The 14974-nt window shown below is 37.1% G+C and overlaps 1 protein-coding gene and 2 long non-coding RNA genes across 4 annotated transcripts in view; 1 reads left to right on the top strand and 2 right to left on the bottom strand.

The window, feature by feature from the left end:
* Positions 1–896: 896 nt before the first annotated feature.
* LOC138856470 (uncharacterized) lies at positions 897–1563 on the bottom strand. The gene is made up of 2 exons (XR_011395687.1): positions 1192–1563; positions 897–1125 (listed from the first exon to the last, which is right to left on the bottom strand). It is a non-coding gene; the product is annotated as an uncharacterized lncRNA (long non-coding RNA).
* Positions 1564–10423: 8860 nt separating this feature from the next.
* Positions 10424–14974, bottom strand: part of Cand1 (Cullin-associated and neddylation-dissociated 1) — an 80312-nt gene continuing 75761 nt past the window's right edge. Inside the window, exons 5-10 of one of the 2 annotated variants that reach the window (XM_070106590.1) lie at positions 12294–13655; positions 11288–12235; positions 10983–11226; positions 10778–10924; positions 10591–10723; positions 10424–10530 (exon numbers count right to left, since the gene is read on the bottom strand). In XM_070106590.1, coding sequence (XP_069962691.1) covers positions 10593–10723; positions 10778–10924; positions 10983–11226; positions 11288–12235; positions 12294–13655 — 2832 coding nt within the window. In that variant the 3' untranslated portion in view covers positions 10424–10530; positions 10591–10592. Of the gene's footprint in view, positions 10724–10777; positions 10925–10982; positions 11227–11287; positions 12236–12293; positions 13656–14974 lie in introns of both variants that reach the window. The other variant, XM_070106589.1, reaches the window with a different exon arrangement.
* LOC138856171 (uncharacterized) overlaps positions 13655–14974 on the top strand; it is a 36782-nt gene continuing 35462 nt past the window's right edge. The window contains exon 1 of the long non-coding RNA XR_011395229.1: positions 13655–14959. This is a non-coding gene — a long non-coding RNA (uncharacterized lncRNA). The remainder of the gene's footprint in view (positions 14960–14974) is intronic.

Genomic DNA, 14974 nt, shown 5'->3' with positions numbered 1-14974 from the left:
TATTAGAAGTTAGAAATATGTTTTCTATTTACATACATTATTTACTTTCACTTTCATAAGCCCCTAATTCAACTTTCCATTGCAGTAAAAATTCTTTAATCAATTCTTGTTTGTTTGTGGAATATTGGCTTCTTCCTTGATTGTGTTTTCTTCCTTGTCGGTTGTTCTTCTTTCAATCGCTCGGCCTCAGTTGGGCGACAATAAAACGAATTGATTTTTTTGACCAAGTTAAAGCAATTTACATTTTTTCCATTATCAAGCATTTTATGGTCGTGGAAATGATCATCTGCAATACCAATCTCTTCAGAGTGTTAGGTAGACGTGTACCATGTTTCATTAATATATGTATCTCAAAATTTCCTCAAGTTGTCGGTTACATATACGGATGGAAAGATAGACATTCAACTGAAACAACTTCTCGTGTAGAGGAATTTCAACACATAACAGTTCTATCTGGTATTACCTGCGACCAGTACTCGGATTTGGTTAAGAGCATGCCAGAACATAATGGTGATCAAACGCGTTATGTGTCAGACAGTGTGCTCTTTGAAGGTCTTTGAATAATATAAGGGAATCTGACGGTGATAGTGCCATGGTGAGCCATGGTAGGCCATGGGCATAGTTAGGAAAAATTATAGGTTCGGCAGATGTGGTATTATCTTCTTATAATACAATTCTAAATTTTTATGCAATAAATTCGAGATTAGATTTCACATATTCTGACAAAAAAACGATCTAGTTAATCGAACAAGATCTTTCAATGCTCAGTTCAGGATCAATATCGATTGTCAAGTACTAGAATGAGATCGAGCGCAAACTAATTATGCTAATAAATAAAACTACAATGCTTCATGGTGACAGCACACCACTTATTGAGTCACTCTGCAAGAAATATCTTAAAAAGGCACTTCGTGTTTTCATTTCCGGTCTTAATAAAACTTAATGTTACATTTTATTTTCATCAAAACCAATAGACCTTCCCTCTGCATTAGCCTTGGCTTGGCGAGCTGGAATGACCGAAATGATGAAATGACCATTCATAAAGGTAACTCCTTTGGAAGGTAGGAGTTACCATATGAAACAGGAAATATATGTCCAGGATAGCGATTATTACGAATTTAATATCTATAAAAAATACGACAATTATAATTGCAACAATCAGGTTGCAGATAATGAAGAATTTTAACTCACCGTAATGATGAAATCCATTTGTTAGAATAGATCTTTTTTGTCGTAGAGTATTCGCCGATCCTGATAAAGCTTTGCCCTATAACAAAACATAGTAGTCATATTTAGAACAGTTGATAACCTTCCGGTCTTCTTTAAAAGTTTGCGGTGGAGTTTGTCAATGCTGAAATTGTTATAGCAAAACCCCTTAATATAATATAAGTACGTAACAACCTTTAATTACGTATCTTAACGTGTCATCAATTTCGGCACATGCTAATACCTTTCCCAAGACAAAAGCAATGCAATGTAGACATAATTGTTAGTATAAACCAAATTAATTTGTATCCGAATAAATTTGGTAAATTATTAGATTTAGTATATGTTGATACCTCTTCAAAGCGTTCAGTTATTCAGAGTAATCCTTTTGTTCTACCAGAGGACTCGTATCATCCTGCTTTGGAAATATCTGTCGAAATCATAGGCAATGTACGGGGTAGTAATCATCAAACTTCTAGCTTCTGTACTCGGTCTAACTTTGCAAAGGCTAATTTTAAAAAGTTAAATAAAGAACTTTCTACGATAACATGGCCTAATTATAATGGTGATATTGAATTAAGTTTCTTGCTTTTTAATAATATTAGGACGAAATTATTTGAAAAGTATGTTCAAACAGTAATTGTTACAAAGGTAAAAGTACAAGTCTGTGGTTTTCGAAAGAGTTACATAAATTGAAAAACAGAAAACTCGCCCTACTTAATTTGAATAAGTTAAAAGCATCTTTAAGTTGCGCCCCAGACAAGATACCCTCATGTTTCCTAAAAAATAGTGCCAAATATATTTACTTGCCTTTGACAAGGATATTTAATTTCTTTCTTAAAGACGGTGCTTTTCCTTAAATATGGAAAGTCATTTATAATAAGGTATTGCAAAACTATCAGTTATACCTAATTTTTTTGAAAGTATCATCGCAGACCATATAACTTTTTCGATTTCTCCGTTAATTTCCTCATCTCAGCATCAATTTCGTAACCATGAATCATTTTTTTAGGTTGGGGTTTTAGGGAGCATAAGCATACGAATGTTAGCTTCTTATCTTTATAATAGAACACAATGAGTGATATTTGAGGATACTCTTTTAGATACCATTAATGTCTCTTGGCCCGATTCTGTTCTTGCTGTTTATTAACTGTAATAGAATTCTCAAAAATTTTAATATACGCCGACGTCTTAAAGCTTTTTAAATCATATACTTCACGAATACAATGTATCTGACTTAACCATTTTGGATGCTTGAAATAATTTGCCATTGAATCTCAATAAATGTTAGACGATGTGCTTTTTCCACATATCTGTGCACCTCTCTCCTTATGTAATTAAACACCATAGTCTAGTGCAAGTTTTTAACTTTGTTGATTTGGGAGTTAGTATGGACCCTAAGCTTAATTTTAGTCTTCATATTGATACCATGGTCTTGAAAGTAAAAGCTGTGCTCAGTTTTGTTAAACGTTGGTCTGAAGAATTTAGAGATCTGTATGCTACTAAAACACTTTATACAACTTTGGTTAGACATATATTGGAATATGGCCCTGTTGTATGGAACCCTAGCAACCAAATCCATTCCGACAAGTTAGAGGGAATTCTATGTTAAGTCTACCTCCATACTATGGTCGTTTAAAACTTATAAATCTACCTACACTTTCTAGTCGTAGAAAATTATTGGCATAATATTCTTAGTGAAAATCTTAAATGGAACAGTTTGCAGTTCTTTTTAAATTAAATATCCCGTTCGCTTTTCGAGGCAGTTTAGACCTTCACTGTTAAATCCTGTAGATCAAATTTCGAACTAAACGAGCCATTCCGCCGTATTTGTCATAATATTAATTCTCATTCCAGCACATTTGATTTATCTATAATATAAATAAACAGATATTCGTTAAAACGTATTTTTAAATCATAGCTGTTGAAGTTTTTGTTTCTGTAGCTGAGCAGTTTTAAATCTCAACACTTAAAAAACTCTCTTGCCTTTTCTGGCTCGGCTAATTCCGCACTACTTAACACAAGTTGCAACATAAGAAGCTACTTGTTCGGTGAACAAAGCATACACCGAATGGAAGCTTATGCAGTTCTGCTGAGTTGACCCTTGCGATTATTCGTAATGTGAATCACTCGTGGGTGTAATTTTTCGTTGCCGGAAATGACGTTTGCGCCGTCCCAACTTTTAAATATCGGGTTTCCCAATAGGGATAATGGGATTTCCTAGTGTCATTTAATATGTCATGATCTGTAATTTTTTTTTATCATTGTAGATATATGCAAGAACAACAAATTATTATACTCTCGCAACCTGTTGCTACAGAGTATAATAGTTTTGTTCACCTAACGGTTGTTTGTATCACCTAAAACTAATCGAGTTAGATATAGGGTTATGTATACAAGTATATAAATGATCAGGATGAAGAGACGAGTTGAAATCCGGGTGACTGTCTGTCCGTCCGTCCGTCCGTCCGTGCAAGCTCTAACTTGAGTAAAAATTGAGATATCTTTATGAAACTTGGTAGACATGTTTCTTGGTACCGTGAGACGGTTGGTATTGCAGATGGGCGTAATCGGACCACTGCCACGCCCACAAAACGCCATTAATCAAAAACAAATAACTTGCCATAACTAAGCTCCGCAATAAGATACAAGACTGTTATTTGGTACACTAGAAGGAAATGTTTTTAGCACTTCTATTGACGGTGTGAAAATAGTTGAAATCGGGTGGCAACTCCGCCCACTCCCCATATAACGGTACTGTTAAAAACTACTAAAAGCGCGATAAATCAAGCACTAAACACGCCAGAGACATTAAATTTTATCTCTGGGATGGTATAAATTGGCTTTATAGAAACCGCGTTCAAAATTAGTCAGTGGGCGTGGCACAGCCCACTTTTAGGTGAAAACCCATTTCTTGAGATCTGCTCAACGGATTTCAACCAAATTCGGTGCATGCGATACTGTCGTCGATATTAAGGGTGACGTCTTCCAGCTTCTTCCTGCTTGTAATCAGTACTGCTTCAGTTTTTTGTCCAGCAAGCTGGAGGTTTGTTGCAGCGAGCCAATCTTTGATTTTTGTTGCCGTCTGATTACATAGGTTCTGGATTTGATCCAGTTCCTTTGCTACCACTGTTACCGCAATGTCATCTGCGTATCCTATGATCTGCACTTCCTTCGGTAGTGGCAGGCACAGCACACCGTCGTAGAGTACATTCCATAACAGTGGGCCGAGCACAGAACCCTGTGGTACTCCACCCGATACCGTATACTTTTTCGGTCCGTCATCGGTATCGTACAGCAACTGTCGATCTAACAGACAGCTGGCTACAATTTTCACTAGGTAAGCAGGTGTTGCCTTCCAGTGCGCTTATTATATGAGGCCAATAAGTCGAGTTAAACGCATTTTGTACATCAAATGTTACCACAGCGCAGTATTCCTTTGTCCCATACATCCATCTATTTCCTTCGATTACCTTGTTAGCGATATCAGTGACCAAAGCCGTTAAGGCTGGTGTCGCAGTATTGCGTTGGAAGCATGGGGCCACGTAACTCCCTATGGGTCTTAAGGCCTGACCAGGTCTTAAGATGGCTCCATCCATTGCATGTATTGCACCTAACCGAGGTGGAGTTTGGATGGAGCCTTTTAGCGCATACGCAGCAAAAGAATTCCTCGGGGCCCGGGTTGGACTCGATACCAGCACGGGTCAAGAGGATACGGAGCAACCCTGCTGCTAGGTATTGCTCTAGTGACGACAGACTTAGACTAACATTTACCGATCCAAACAGGGTTAGATCGCCGAAATAACAGCCCTTGGCCCGATGAAATCTGGGTCAATTCCGGTAACGTAGAACCGGCTGTTGTGGGAATTGCTGTTGTTGACGACGTTTTTCCTATCGCTTGGAGATACCGAAATCTAACATAAACATCGTACCTTGAAGTTATGTTTTGTTTTTGTTATGTAATATTGTTTATCTTGTTACAAAATATATATTGGAAATACAAAGTATATACTTTATAATAACTGACCCATATACAATTATGATGAAAAGATGACTGTTTGTATGTGCAAATACGTTTTCTAAAAGAGATTTCAAATTCATTTCATTGACAAACGTTTATACCTTTGTTTTTTCTATAATTTTCAAATGAATTCGAAAAAACTAGTGTCATTATTTAGTTCTGTATTTCATCCACAATACGCAGCTTTATGAATCATGTAAATATTGTTTGGTTTTTACAAGCATTTTTCCGAACCCTTGTAAAACTGTGAAATTCGGCCGGTTTTTTTCGCATAAGCAGCTGCAATATTAGCAGAAAATGGAACGCCTATTGTAACATTTCACAACCTCCTTCATTACGCGTGATGATCGATGAAGTCTCGCCTGTGTATGACTCATTGCTATCGCTGGGCGATGAGAAACAAATCACAAATGCGATAATCATATGCATGCTCTGCCACCTAATCCAAGGATTGTGAAGTAACCTTGAATAGACAGTACCAGCACCTATCAGCGGAAGTAGCAGCGTGTTCGAGAACGAGACGCATAGTCGCAATCAGCGTGAATCACGTGAACAGGAAAAAGTCAGCTTTAGTTGCTGCAATTACAAAGCAGCAGTGTCAGCAGTGCGAATCAAATTACGATAATTTAGCTGCCGCTCCACTTTCAACACTCTCTCTGTGCAACAGAGATTTGAGTCTGTTAAATCATTGTCTTATGCATAAATTGTTTGCGTATGGCAGATACGGCATCCAAGTGCAGAGCGGATCGATGTCGTGTGTGCAATCCCGTTTCTTTTGCTGCTATACCTAATCCGCGACTAACAACAAATACACATGTAATACAACAAGTGTGCCTGATCGGGTAATGTTGGTAACAGCAGTATTCTTGTGAGAACCAGCTGTAAAGAATCCCTGCCCGCAAGAGCCTTGCTGGCTCAGGATCACAAGTCAACTTTATGACGGAGGATTTGGGCCAAAAACTGCGGATTCGACGCCAAAACAGGACGTTATATATTATAGAAATTGGAAACTTTAATATGTAAGTCAGGGCAATATTAAGCGCGTTTGTTAAATAGCGGGTAAATAATCACAAACTTTCGGCGGAGTTCCGGATTATGCGATGTATTTCGGATAATCATCCAGACCATAACATCAATGTTAATGGTTGGAAAAATCCGCACAATATTGAATTGGCGGATCCAAAATTCCAAAATATTGATATATTATTGGAAGCAGAAACCTTTTTGATCTGTTAACTGAAGGCAAAATTAATAGTGGTTCTAATCAACCAACGCCACAAAAAACTCTTTTGCGATGGATTGTGTTCGACAAATATGTCAGCAGTGTAAGGCTCCTCCCGTCGTAAATATCACACTGTGCCAAACTGAGAGAAAGACTAAACTTAGGTAGTCCAAAAATGTTGGGCTCTTGAGGAACTTCCTTCCCCTTCAGGATGCAGCAGGCCCTGGAGAAGAGAAAATTAAAAGATCCAGAACTTCGTAAAATGTATTTGGACTTAATGAATGAGTATACATCACTAGGTCATATGAGCACAACAAATAATAAGATCCCGAGTGAGCCACACTATTTCATTCCGCGTGAGTGCGTTTTGAGGCCCGAGGGAACAACAACAAAACTACGAGTTCTTTGGTGCGTCGAGTCGTACTTCTTCTCAAATTTCATTAAATCAGCTTTTGATGGTAAGCCCAACCATCCAAGAAGGATTGTAATCAACTCTTCTTCGTTTTCGCTTACATAAGTACATTTTAACAGCAGACATTACTAAAATGAACCGCCAAATAATTATGCAGGAAGAAAAAAAAAAATTGTCATCTTATTGTGCATCGCTCAGAGTTCAGTTTATTCGACTTAACGGCACTGCGCCTGCACCATTGCTCGCAACACGGTATTTACAAATGATCAGCGATGCTAATGCAGATACCTATCCACTCGATTCATTTTCCAGTAAAAGATACTTTCTATGTTGATGACTTATTAACAGGATCTGAAACTATAAGAAGTGAGGTGGTAGTTAAAATATTAACCTCGGATGGATTCACCTTAATGAAGTGGTTTTGCTAAACGACCGCTAAACGAAACATATTGTCAGTCTCTGCTCGCCAATCTGCTGGTTGTGATAAATGTACGCTGCTTACTGCAAAGTCTAGAGTGGCTCCGCTGAGGCCCAAGTCTCTTCAACGTCTCGAGCTCTTGGCGGCACACCTTTCAAAATTATGGTATAGGCGCTACTATATTGAATCGATTATTCGAAAAAATTTGGGCAGACTCCATTTTCAGGGTTGCAACTCCGAAGTGAATAATTCCATATGGTTTGGCGGTCCAAAGCTGCTTCTAAAAGACCCGGCTTTATGGCGGCTTTTACGATGGATTAGACGACTAAAAATGGCTGTTTTGAAAATTGTTCAGGTGGTTCAATTTGCGAATGAAATCCCAAAACTGACTAAAGGCACCACGCCACCCGCTAACGTGTAAAAACTCTACCCGTCAAATTAATCCCAGTAGGATGTCGCCTATTAAATGCACCTCTTCCATAAGATATCGAATAATTTCTTTGTTTTCGCCCTAAAAAGGTTCATTGGTCGCCGAGGGATGCGCCAGACCATTTACAGCTACAACGCAACCAATTTCGTCGGCGCCGACCGCAAGCTGCGCGAACTCAAAGAGGCGTTTCTGTCCCAGTCTCCAGAAGTAATGCGATTCGCTGCCGAAGTAGGATTCAAATTCGTCTATATACCACCCAGGGCGCCGCACTTTGGCTGGTTATGGGAGGCGGTAGTGGCTGCACCCGAAACGGAGTCTTCAGCCCGACGATATCGTTCTTGTTCACGAAGACAACGTAGGAACGCAGCAGTGCGTATTAGGACGAGTCGTCGCAACCGTAGAAGGAAAGCAAAGGTACGAGTGGCAGACGCGGTAACCAAGGCAGGCACAATTAAGCACAATATAAACTCGCCCTGCTATCAAGGTGGACGGTGTTGCGTCAAGCGACTTTGCAAAACAAAATAAAAATATATTTTAAAAATAAATTTAAAAATTCATTTCATGTTCATTCAATAAGCTCTATTCTTATATTTTTGTGGTCATCGATGCGCTTTCAAAATTGTTCTGGCTATACCCAACTCGCAGCACAGGGACAGAGGAGGTTATTGATCGTCTTAAGAACCAATAATTTGAGTCGATATAAGAATCAGTCATGTACCACAGCTAAGTGAACTCTTGGACAATGAGGTTATCAAGGAGATCAATAAGGAGTGAGAACACTGAGTGAGCGTAAGAAAACGAATGTGAAAATGAAGAAAGAAAATATACGTAGCTTTAACGCGCGACTATTGACTACTTCGGATGTACAATAACACAAGTTATATTCAAATTTAATAAACTAATGTAATTTTTAATAATTAAAACCAGAAAGTGTTGTAATAAAATTAATTTAATGGCCAATCCACATATATTTCCCTTCCGCTTTTTTGCTCTTCATTCAATGCTTTATAAAAAGTGTTACAGTGATCGGATTTAGTTAAAAAATGCGCCGTTTTGTTCGATGATCTGTTTCCATCTAGACGGCAACTTCATAATACCTTCCGCGTAGAAGCCCCCCTCCTTATTTGCGAAGAATTCGGACAGCCACTTTTCGCAAGCCTCTTTTGAGTTCAACTTCACACCACCAAGGGCATTCGCCATGGACAGAAACAGGTGGTAATCACTTGGCGCTACGCCCGGGACGCTTCTGGTCGATCGCCTGCTTCAAGCGGTCCAGTTGTTCGCAGTAGATGGTAGAATTAAGCGTCTGGCCATATGGGAGCAACTCATAGTGGGTGATTCGGTTCCAATCCCACCAAACACACAGCAAAACCTTCCTGGCCGTCAATCCCGGCTTGGCCACTGTTTGGGACGATTCACCGGCCTTCGACCACGACCGTTTTCGCTTGATATTGTCGTATGTGATCCATTTTTCGTTGCCATTCACCATCCGCTTCAAGAATGGGACGAGTTCGTTCCGTTTCAGCAGCATATCGCAGGCGTTGATTCGGTCCAGAAGGTTTTTTTGCGTCAAATTATGCGGCACCCAAACATCAAACTTTTTTTTGTATCCAGCCTTCTGCAGATGGTTCAAAATGGTTTGGCGACTAACTCCCATCTCCTGGGTGATGTCACGAGATGCCATATGCCGGTCTAACTCGATGTATTCCATGATTTGATCGGTATTAGTCGTCACAGGTCTTCCGCCGGCTGGCTTATCCATGGTGTCGTTTTCACCGGCTCTGAATCGTCGAAACTATTCCTCCGCGGTTCGAAGTGATAGAGTACCATCCCCCAAAACACCATTAATCTCACGGAACGTTTCTCTAGCGGATTTGCCTTTAACGAAGAAAAACTTTAAAATAGCGCGAATTTCGGCGTTAGTGAACTCCATGTTTACACGTCTATAACTGTTGAACGCAATATCCAAACTAATCATGCATAGCGTTGTTTTGTAGGTTATGTCAAGACCTTTCAAATTATGTATAGTGTTGCCAGATACGAGCTCTGTAGCGCTTTGTACATAGCCGCGAAATTCAAAAGACAAAAAAGCGGAAGGGAGATATTTGACAACCTTATATTTTCAAGTTTAATTTTTTATAGCCTATTCGGAACAGTTACATTTTCACTTTATTCGCATTTGATTACTTACTTATATATGTCAATAATATCACATTGATATTTACATACAATAAAGTTGTCTTCAGCACATATCAGCTTCAGAATTGGCGCAAAAGAGATTAACATCCATTTTCGAAAACTATTAATTAACATCCTTTTTTTTTGTTTTGCTTACGAAAGATTTCATATTGTTTTGTATGGTTCTTTAGTTTTTCAAATTTAACTAATAGGTAGTTGACATGACGCCCGGAGAGGATAGAATCATGATTAACTGAATCATGGGAATAAATGAAACTACCTTCGAATTTTTAAACAATGCATTCAGCTCTTCACGAAATAAATATAGTTGATGCAAACTTTAGTAGGGCAAGTTGGAGAATCAATAATCTACATTTATTGTGGTTAATTTCGCAATATATGCTCTTCCGTTCAGTTCATTCAACCTTTAAAATCAGGTTCTGAGAAAGTGTATAGTGCACTTCCTAAAATCGGCTTACTTATTTTTAAAGGAAGTTACGATAAACTCTAACTTAACAATTAAGCTGGCTACCCGATTGAAATTAATATGAAAAATTTGTTTATTTATTAAATAAGATATCTACATATAATACGTAGGTAAAACATTTATAATATTTTTACGATGACGTATTGGTTTCCACATCTGTCAGATAACAGAAAACATGGCATTAACGCTTATATTACAAAACAAAAATGAATTTACATTTAACTTTGATCCATTGACGAGTTTTCAATATTGACCGAATTTGAGTCTTTTTGAATGCATTCGTAAATTTTGCACAATTCCGGTGTATCTTTGATTATTTTCAAAAAATCCGTTAAGTGTTGATTTTTGTCTGAAATATAATTAAATTCCGAAACCGTAGAGACAAAAAAAAACTTTAACTCACCTGCATTAGGTATTTGGGATAACGCAGAAACAGCTCTTAATGCAGACCTTTTTAGTTCATCTTGTTTTTCATGTTCTTGTTTCACGGAATTTGCCTTTACTTTGTAGGTACACGTTTCCCGCAATTGCAGCACAAACTGGTCAAGTTCTAAACAAAACAATTATAATTTAGTTTAGCAAAGATATACACTGGACACTAAACATACGTTGTAAAACTGCATCAGGGCATAAAACAGCTAAACGCGCAGTCATTAAATATGTTAACATTTTTATGTCATAATGATCGCATAAACCAGCTTGCACGTGTCCCAAAAATTGTTTCACATCAACTCGGTCCAATCCTTGCTCTAACAAAGTATACATACATTCAAAAGCTGCCTTGCGAATGTCTAGACCATCGTCAACAGTATGCTTAAATGGACCCATTTCAACTTCACGAATTAATTCAGGCTATAAATAGTTTAACGAAAGTTTAACAATGTACATAATTTAAATAATGGTAAAAACTAACCTTAACTTTCGTTTCTGAGTATAAAAAAGGCAATAATGTGGGCAGTAGGTCACGTACTAATGTTGGTTTGTTATGAATGGCCGCATTGAATGTGACCAATGCTACTCTCCTTACTCCTGGTTCGGGATCACGAAGAGAGGAAAGAAACTCGCCTAGATTTTGTTTTAATAAGTGGTCTATTGGTTGCGGTTGATCTGATATAGTAAATTTTATGGACGATACTACCACGGCTCTCATAATTGCGTTATTAGAATATAAAGCATCGCGAAGCTGTGGCAATAGTTCATCTGGGTTAACCAAGATTAATTTTCCGAGACATTCTGCAACAACATTTCGAGAACCCTCTTCAGAACTCTCACAATGTTTTATAAGTTGCACCCAAATAGATGGAACGGAAGGTAGTAATTGAGAAAGTCCGTGTTGGGTAACAGATAATGCTGATATAACTTCCTTTAGTGAATGCAATAACAAGTACTGACGTTTTGGTTGTCCTTCTATTTCTTTAAGTATAAGAGGTAAGTAAGTTTTTAAACTTCCAACTGCAACAGCACCTAAAGCCAAACTTGATGAACTCTTGACGTCTTCAGAACAAACACCAAAACAATCAATTAGAGTTTGTGGTAAAGATAAAATCGGACTTAAGTCAAAATTGCGACCAATCTCTCCAATTGTTAATAGACAAAAGCCCATTTTTATATCATTAGATTCAGTTGTTTTTTGAATATAATCAAGCAGACGCGACGCCAAAGGTATGGCTTCCCATGGGCACTTTAGAGTGAGTGATGCTATACATTTAGCTAAAGAATGATGTGCTTGTTTATGAACTTGCTCATTATCAATGATAACTGGATCCATAAGTTTATTGAGCAAAGAATTGTAACCCAAATGTTGAATATTTGTTTGAACTAAGACTTGAAGAAGGTTTAACGTACATGTCAGTGCACCACCCTAAAAAACATACAGTCTGTATAGTAATTAATAAATAATAATAAAAAGAATTACTTACTTGTAAAAGTGGCGATCGCACCAGCATTAATACAGCAGGCAAAAATTGCTCATGAGTATCTTCAAGAGCTTTGGGATGTTTAAGGGCAGTCGCTGTTAAAAGTATTAAACAATATTGAGCAATATGGAGATCGGAATCTGATATTAGCGGTTTAAGCTCAACAATTACTAATTGTAGAATTTGGGGATTAAATGCAGGAGAATAATTCTCAACCAATTTGTTTAGTAAATCTAAAGAATGCAATCTGAGAGCTCTATTATTTTTTCGTAAAAATGAGCCTAATATGGGAATAATTTCTTTTATTATTAAAGTCAAATCGATTCGTAAAGGAGATGAAGCGATCATATGAATTGCTTTAACGCTACTTAGACGAGTTATTTCATTATTAAGCCGTTCCATCAATATTGGAAGGCAAGTTTGAACTTGCGGAACTAAAAAGTCGCCCATATTTGCTATTATTTGGCCCATACAAGTTATAGCACGATCTTTAACTTCCTGATCAACATCAGATGTCATTAATTTTTTTAGTGTAGCAGAATATAGGTCTTCCACAAAAGGTCCTATTTTAAAAGTACCAGGTAATATGGGATCGTCTAAAGGCCTTATAACCTTTACAAGTTGTTGCATGACTTGAAGTGCTTCTGTAGAAATTTTATAAAATGAATCAAATACAGCAGTAATTATAATTGGTACCAATGTGGGAATATGAGGTTGAAAAAGATATGTAGGTGAATGACATGTAAAAAGAGAGCATAAGAATCCTAATGCACTAATTTTAATGTTACTTGTTGAATTTTTATCACATAGTGCGTAACTTATACCAGGGACAATATCATTTAAGTATGGCCCTAAGCTTCCAGGTAATACATTTAATAATTCTCGCAATAAAAGAAAACAGTCCTGACGAGTTTTCATCGACCGTTCACGCATTAGAGGTTGGATAATTTTAATAACATCTTTTAGTTGATCTTGAAGAAGAGAGAAGATTCGGGGAATTTCTTCCATTGAATCTGGATCTTGTGCTAAAGGATGTGGAGCCTTTGCACTTTTCAACAAAGTTATGTATACATGAAATATGTCCGACTTCACATTTTCTTCTCTTTCTTTCAAACGCAAAATTAATATAGGTCCCAAGTCTTGGCAAAAACTCTCAATAAATTCATGGCGAGTTATTATTAAAGCTTCCAAACATTTTGCGGCAGCACGACGAACTTTCCAGCTTATATCATCATCATCACTGTAATCATCACTGTCGACATATTCTCCTTCTTCAGTATCCATCGCAAGGCAACTGTGACCATCATCAGATTCATAGTTATAGTTGGGATCGTAACTTAAATATTGAAGGCAAATATCCAAAATCTATTCCACGAAAAAAGAAAAATATGTTTATTAATAGTGTTAATTCCAGGCATAAATATAAAATAGCAACGCCGATATTTGTATCAGTATTGAACCAAACCAACTTTCTACCAGATATTGAGGTATAAGTAAAATTGATATTTCTCTGTTTTACCCTACAAATTAGAAAAACAGTACTCACTCGGTAACCGCAACGCTCGTTAACACAATGTAAGGCAACCTTAATAAGTACAACTCAAAAAAAAAAAAAATTAACTCTGCAAAATTAGTCAAACATGACACATTTGTACAACGTAATGCAACATTGATAAGTACAACTAAAAAAAAAAATTGAGCTCAGCAAAAATAGCCAAACATGACACATTTGTATTTTCGATACAAATTTAATCTTGTAATTCTCACATTTATTTATTAAAGTAACGTTTCTATTTACAGTAAATTAATTCAATATTTATTATTATCTTTTAAATCTTACCGTATTTTTTGTTTAAAAACAATAAGATCTCAATATCCGATCTTTTTAAGTAACCAATCTTTCACACAACATGCACCTTTATGTAGTAAAGGTAAATCAGATGACAGAAAGTTACAGCCATTTCAATAAAATAAAAAATGTGCGATTGATCCATTTTTACTAAAAGCAGATATTATATAAACAACAACAACAGACAAGGACGTATAAATTACACTACAACACCTGCCGATCGAAAACGTACCTATGTCTGTCGTGTATGGCCACTTTAATTGTAATTTTCTTGTCTATGCGTACCTATAATTTTAAGAAAATTGCTTTCTTGCCGGCAGTGTATTTAGTCCTGCCATAAGTTCTTTTACAAGTTCAGACTATTATAAAAATTAAATTACTTATACAAAAATGTTTAATAAAATTAAATTTATTTAATATTAAATGAGCGATGTACAAAATTGTATTTGAAATGGTCTCCGTTTGCTTTCACACACTTAAAAAATTCAGCCATCGATCAATAGCAGCACTTACAGTTTCTGTTGATACTCACCTCGTTGCACGAACGATATATTTTTGGAGTAAATTTTCAGTGGGGTATCTGATAGGCCATATTCTCCAACTCTGAACACATACTGTAGTCCAGTAGATTCCAATCTTGACTTTGAGATGATTAATCATCTACAGCTATAAAACCAGGCGTTTTTTCATCTGTAAAAAAATATCTTCCTGGCCGTTGACCGCGTACCACTGAAGAGCCGCTTGCATCTGTTGACCCTCATTTGTTTCAAGCGCTTTGTCAGAAGATGACTAGTTGACCGACAGTAGACTTTTAGTGGAGGTAAACTCAAATAAA

The sequence above is a fragment of the Bactrocera oleae genome, chromosome 3 (genome assembly GCF_042242935.1).
Source record: "Bactrocera oleae isolate idBacOlea1 chromosome 3, idBacOlea1, whole genome shotgun sequence".
Classification (NCBI taxonomy): Eukaryota; Metazoa; Arthropoda; class Insecta; order Diptera; family Tephritidae; genus Bactrocera; species Bactrocera oleae.
Note: the sequence above shows the minus strand (reverse complement) of the source record. Positions and strands in the feature narration are given on the sequence as shown.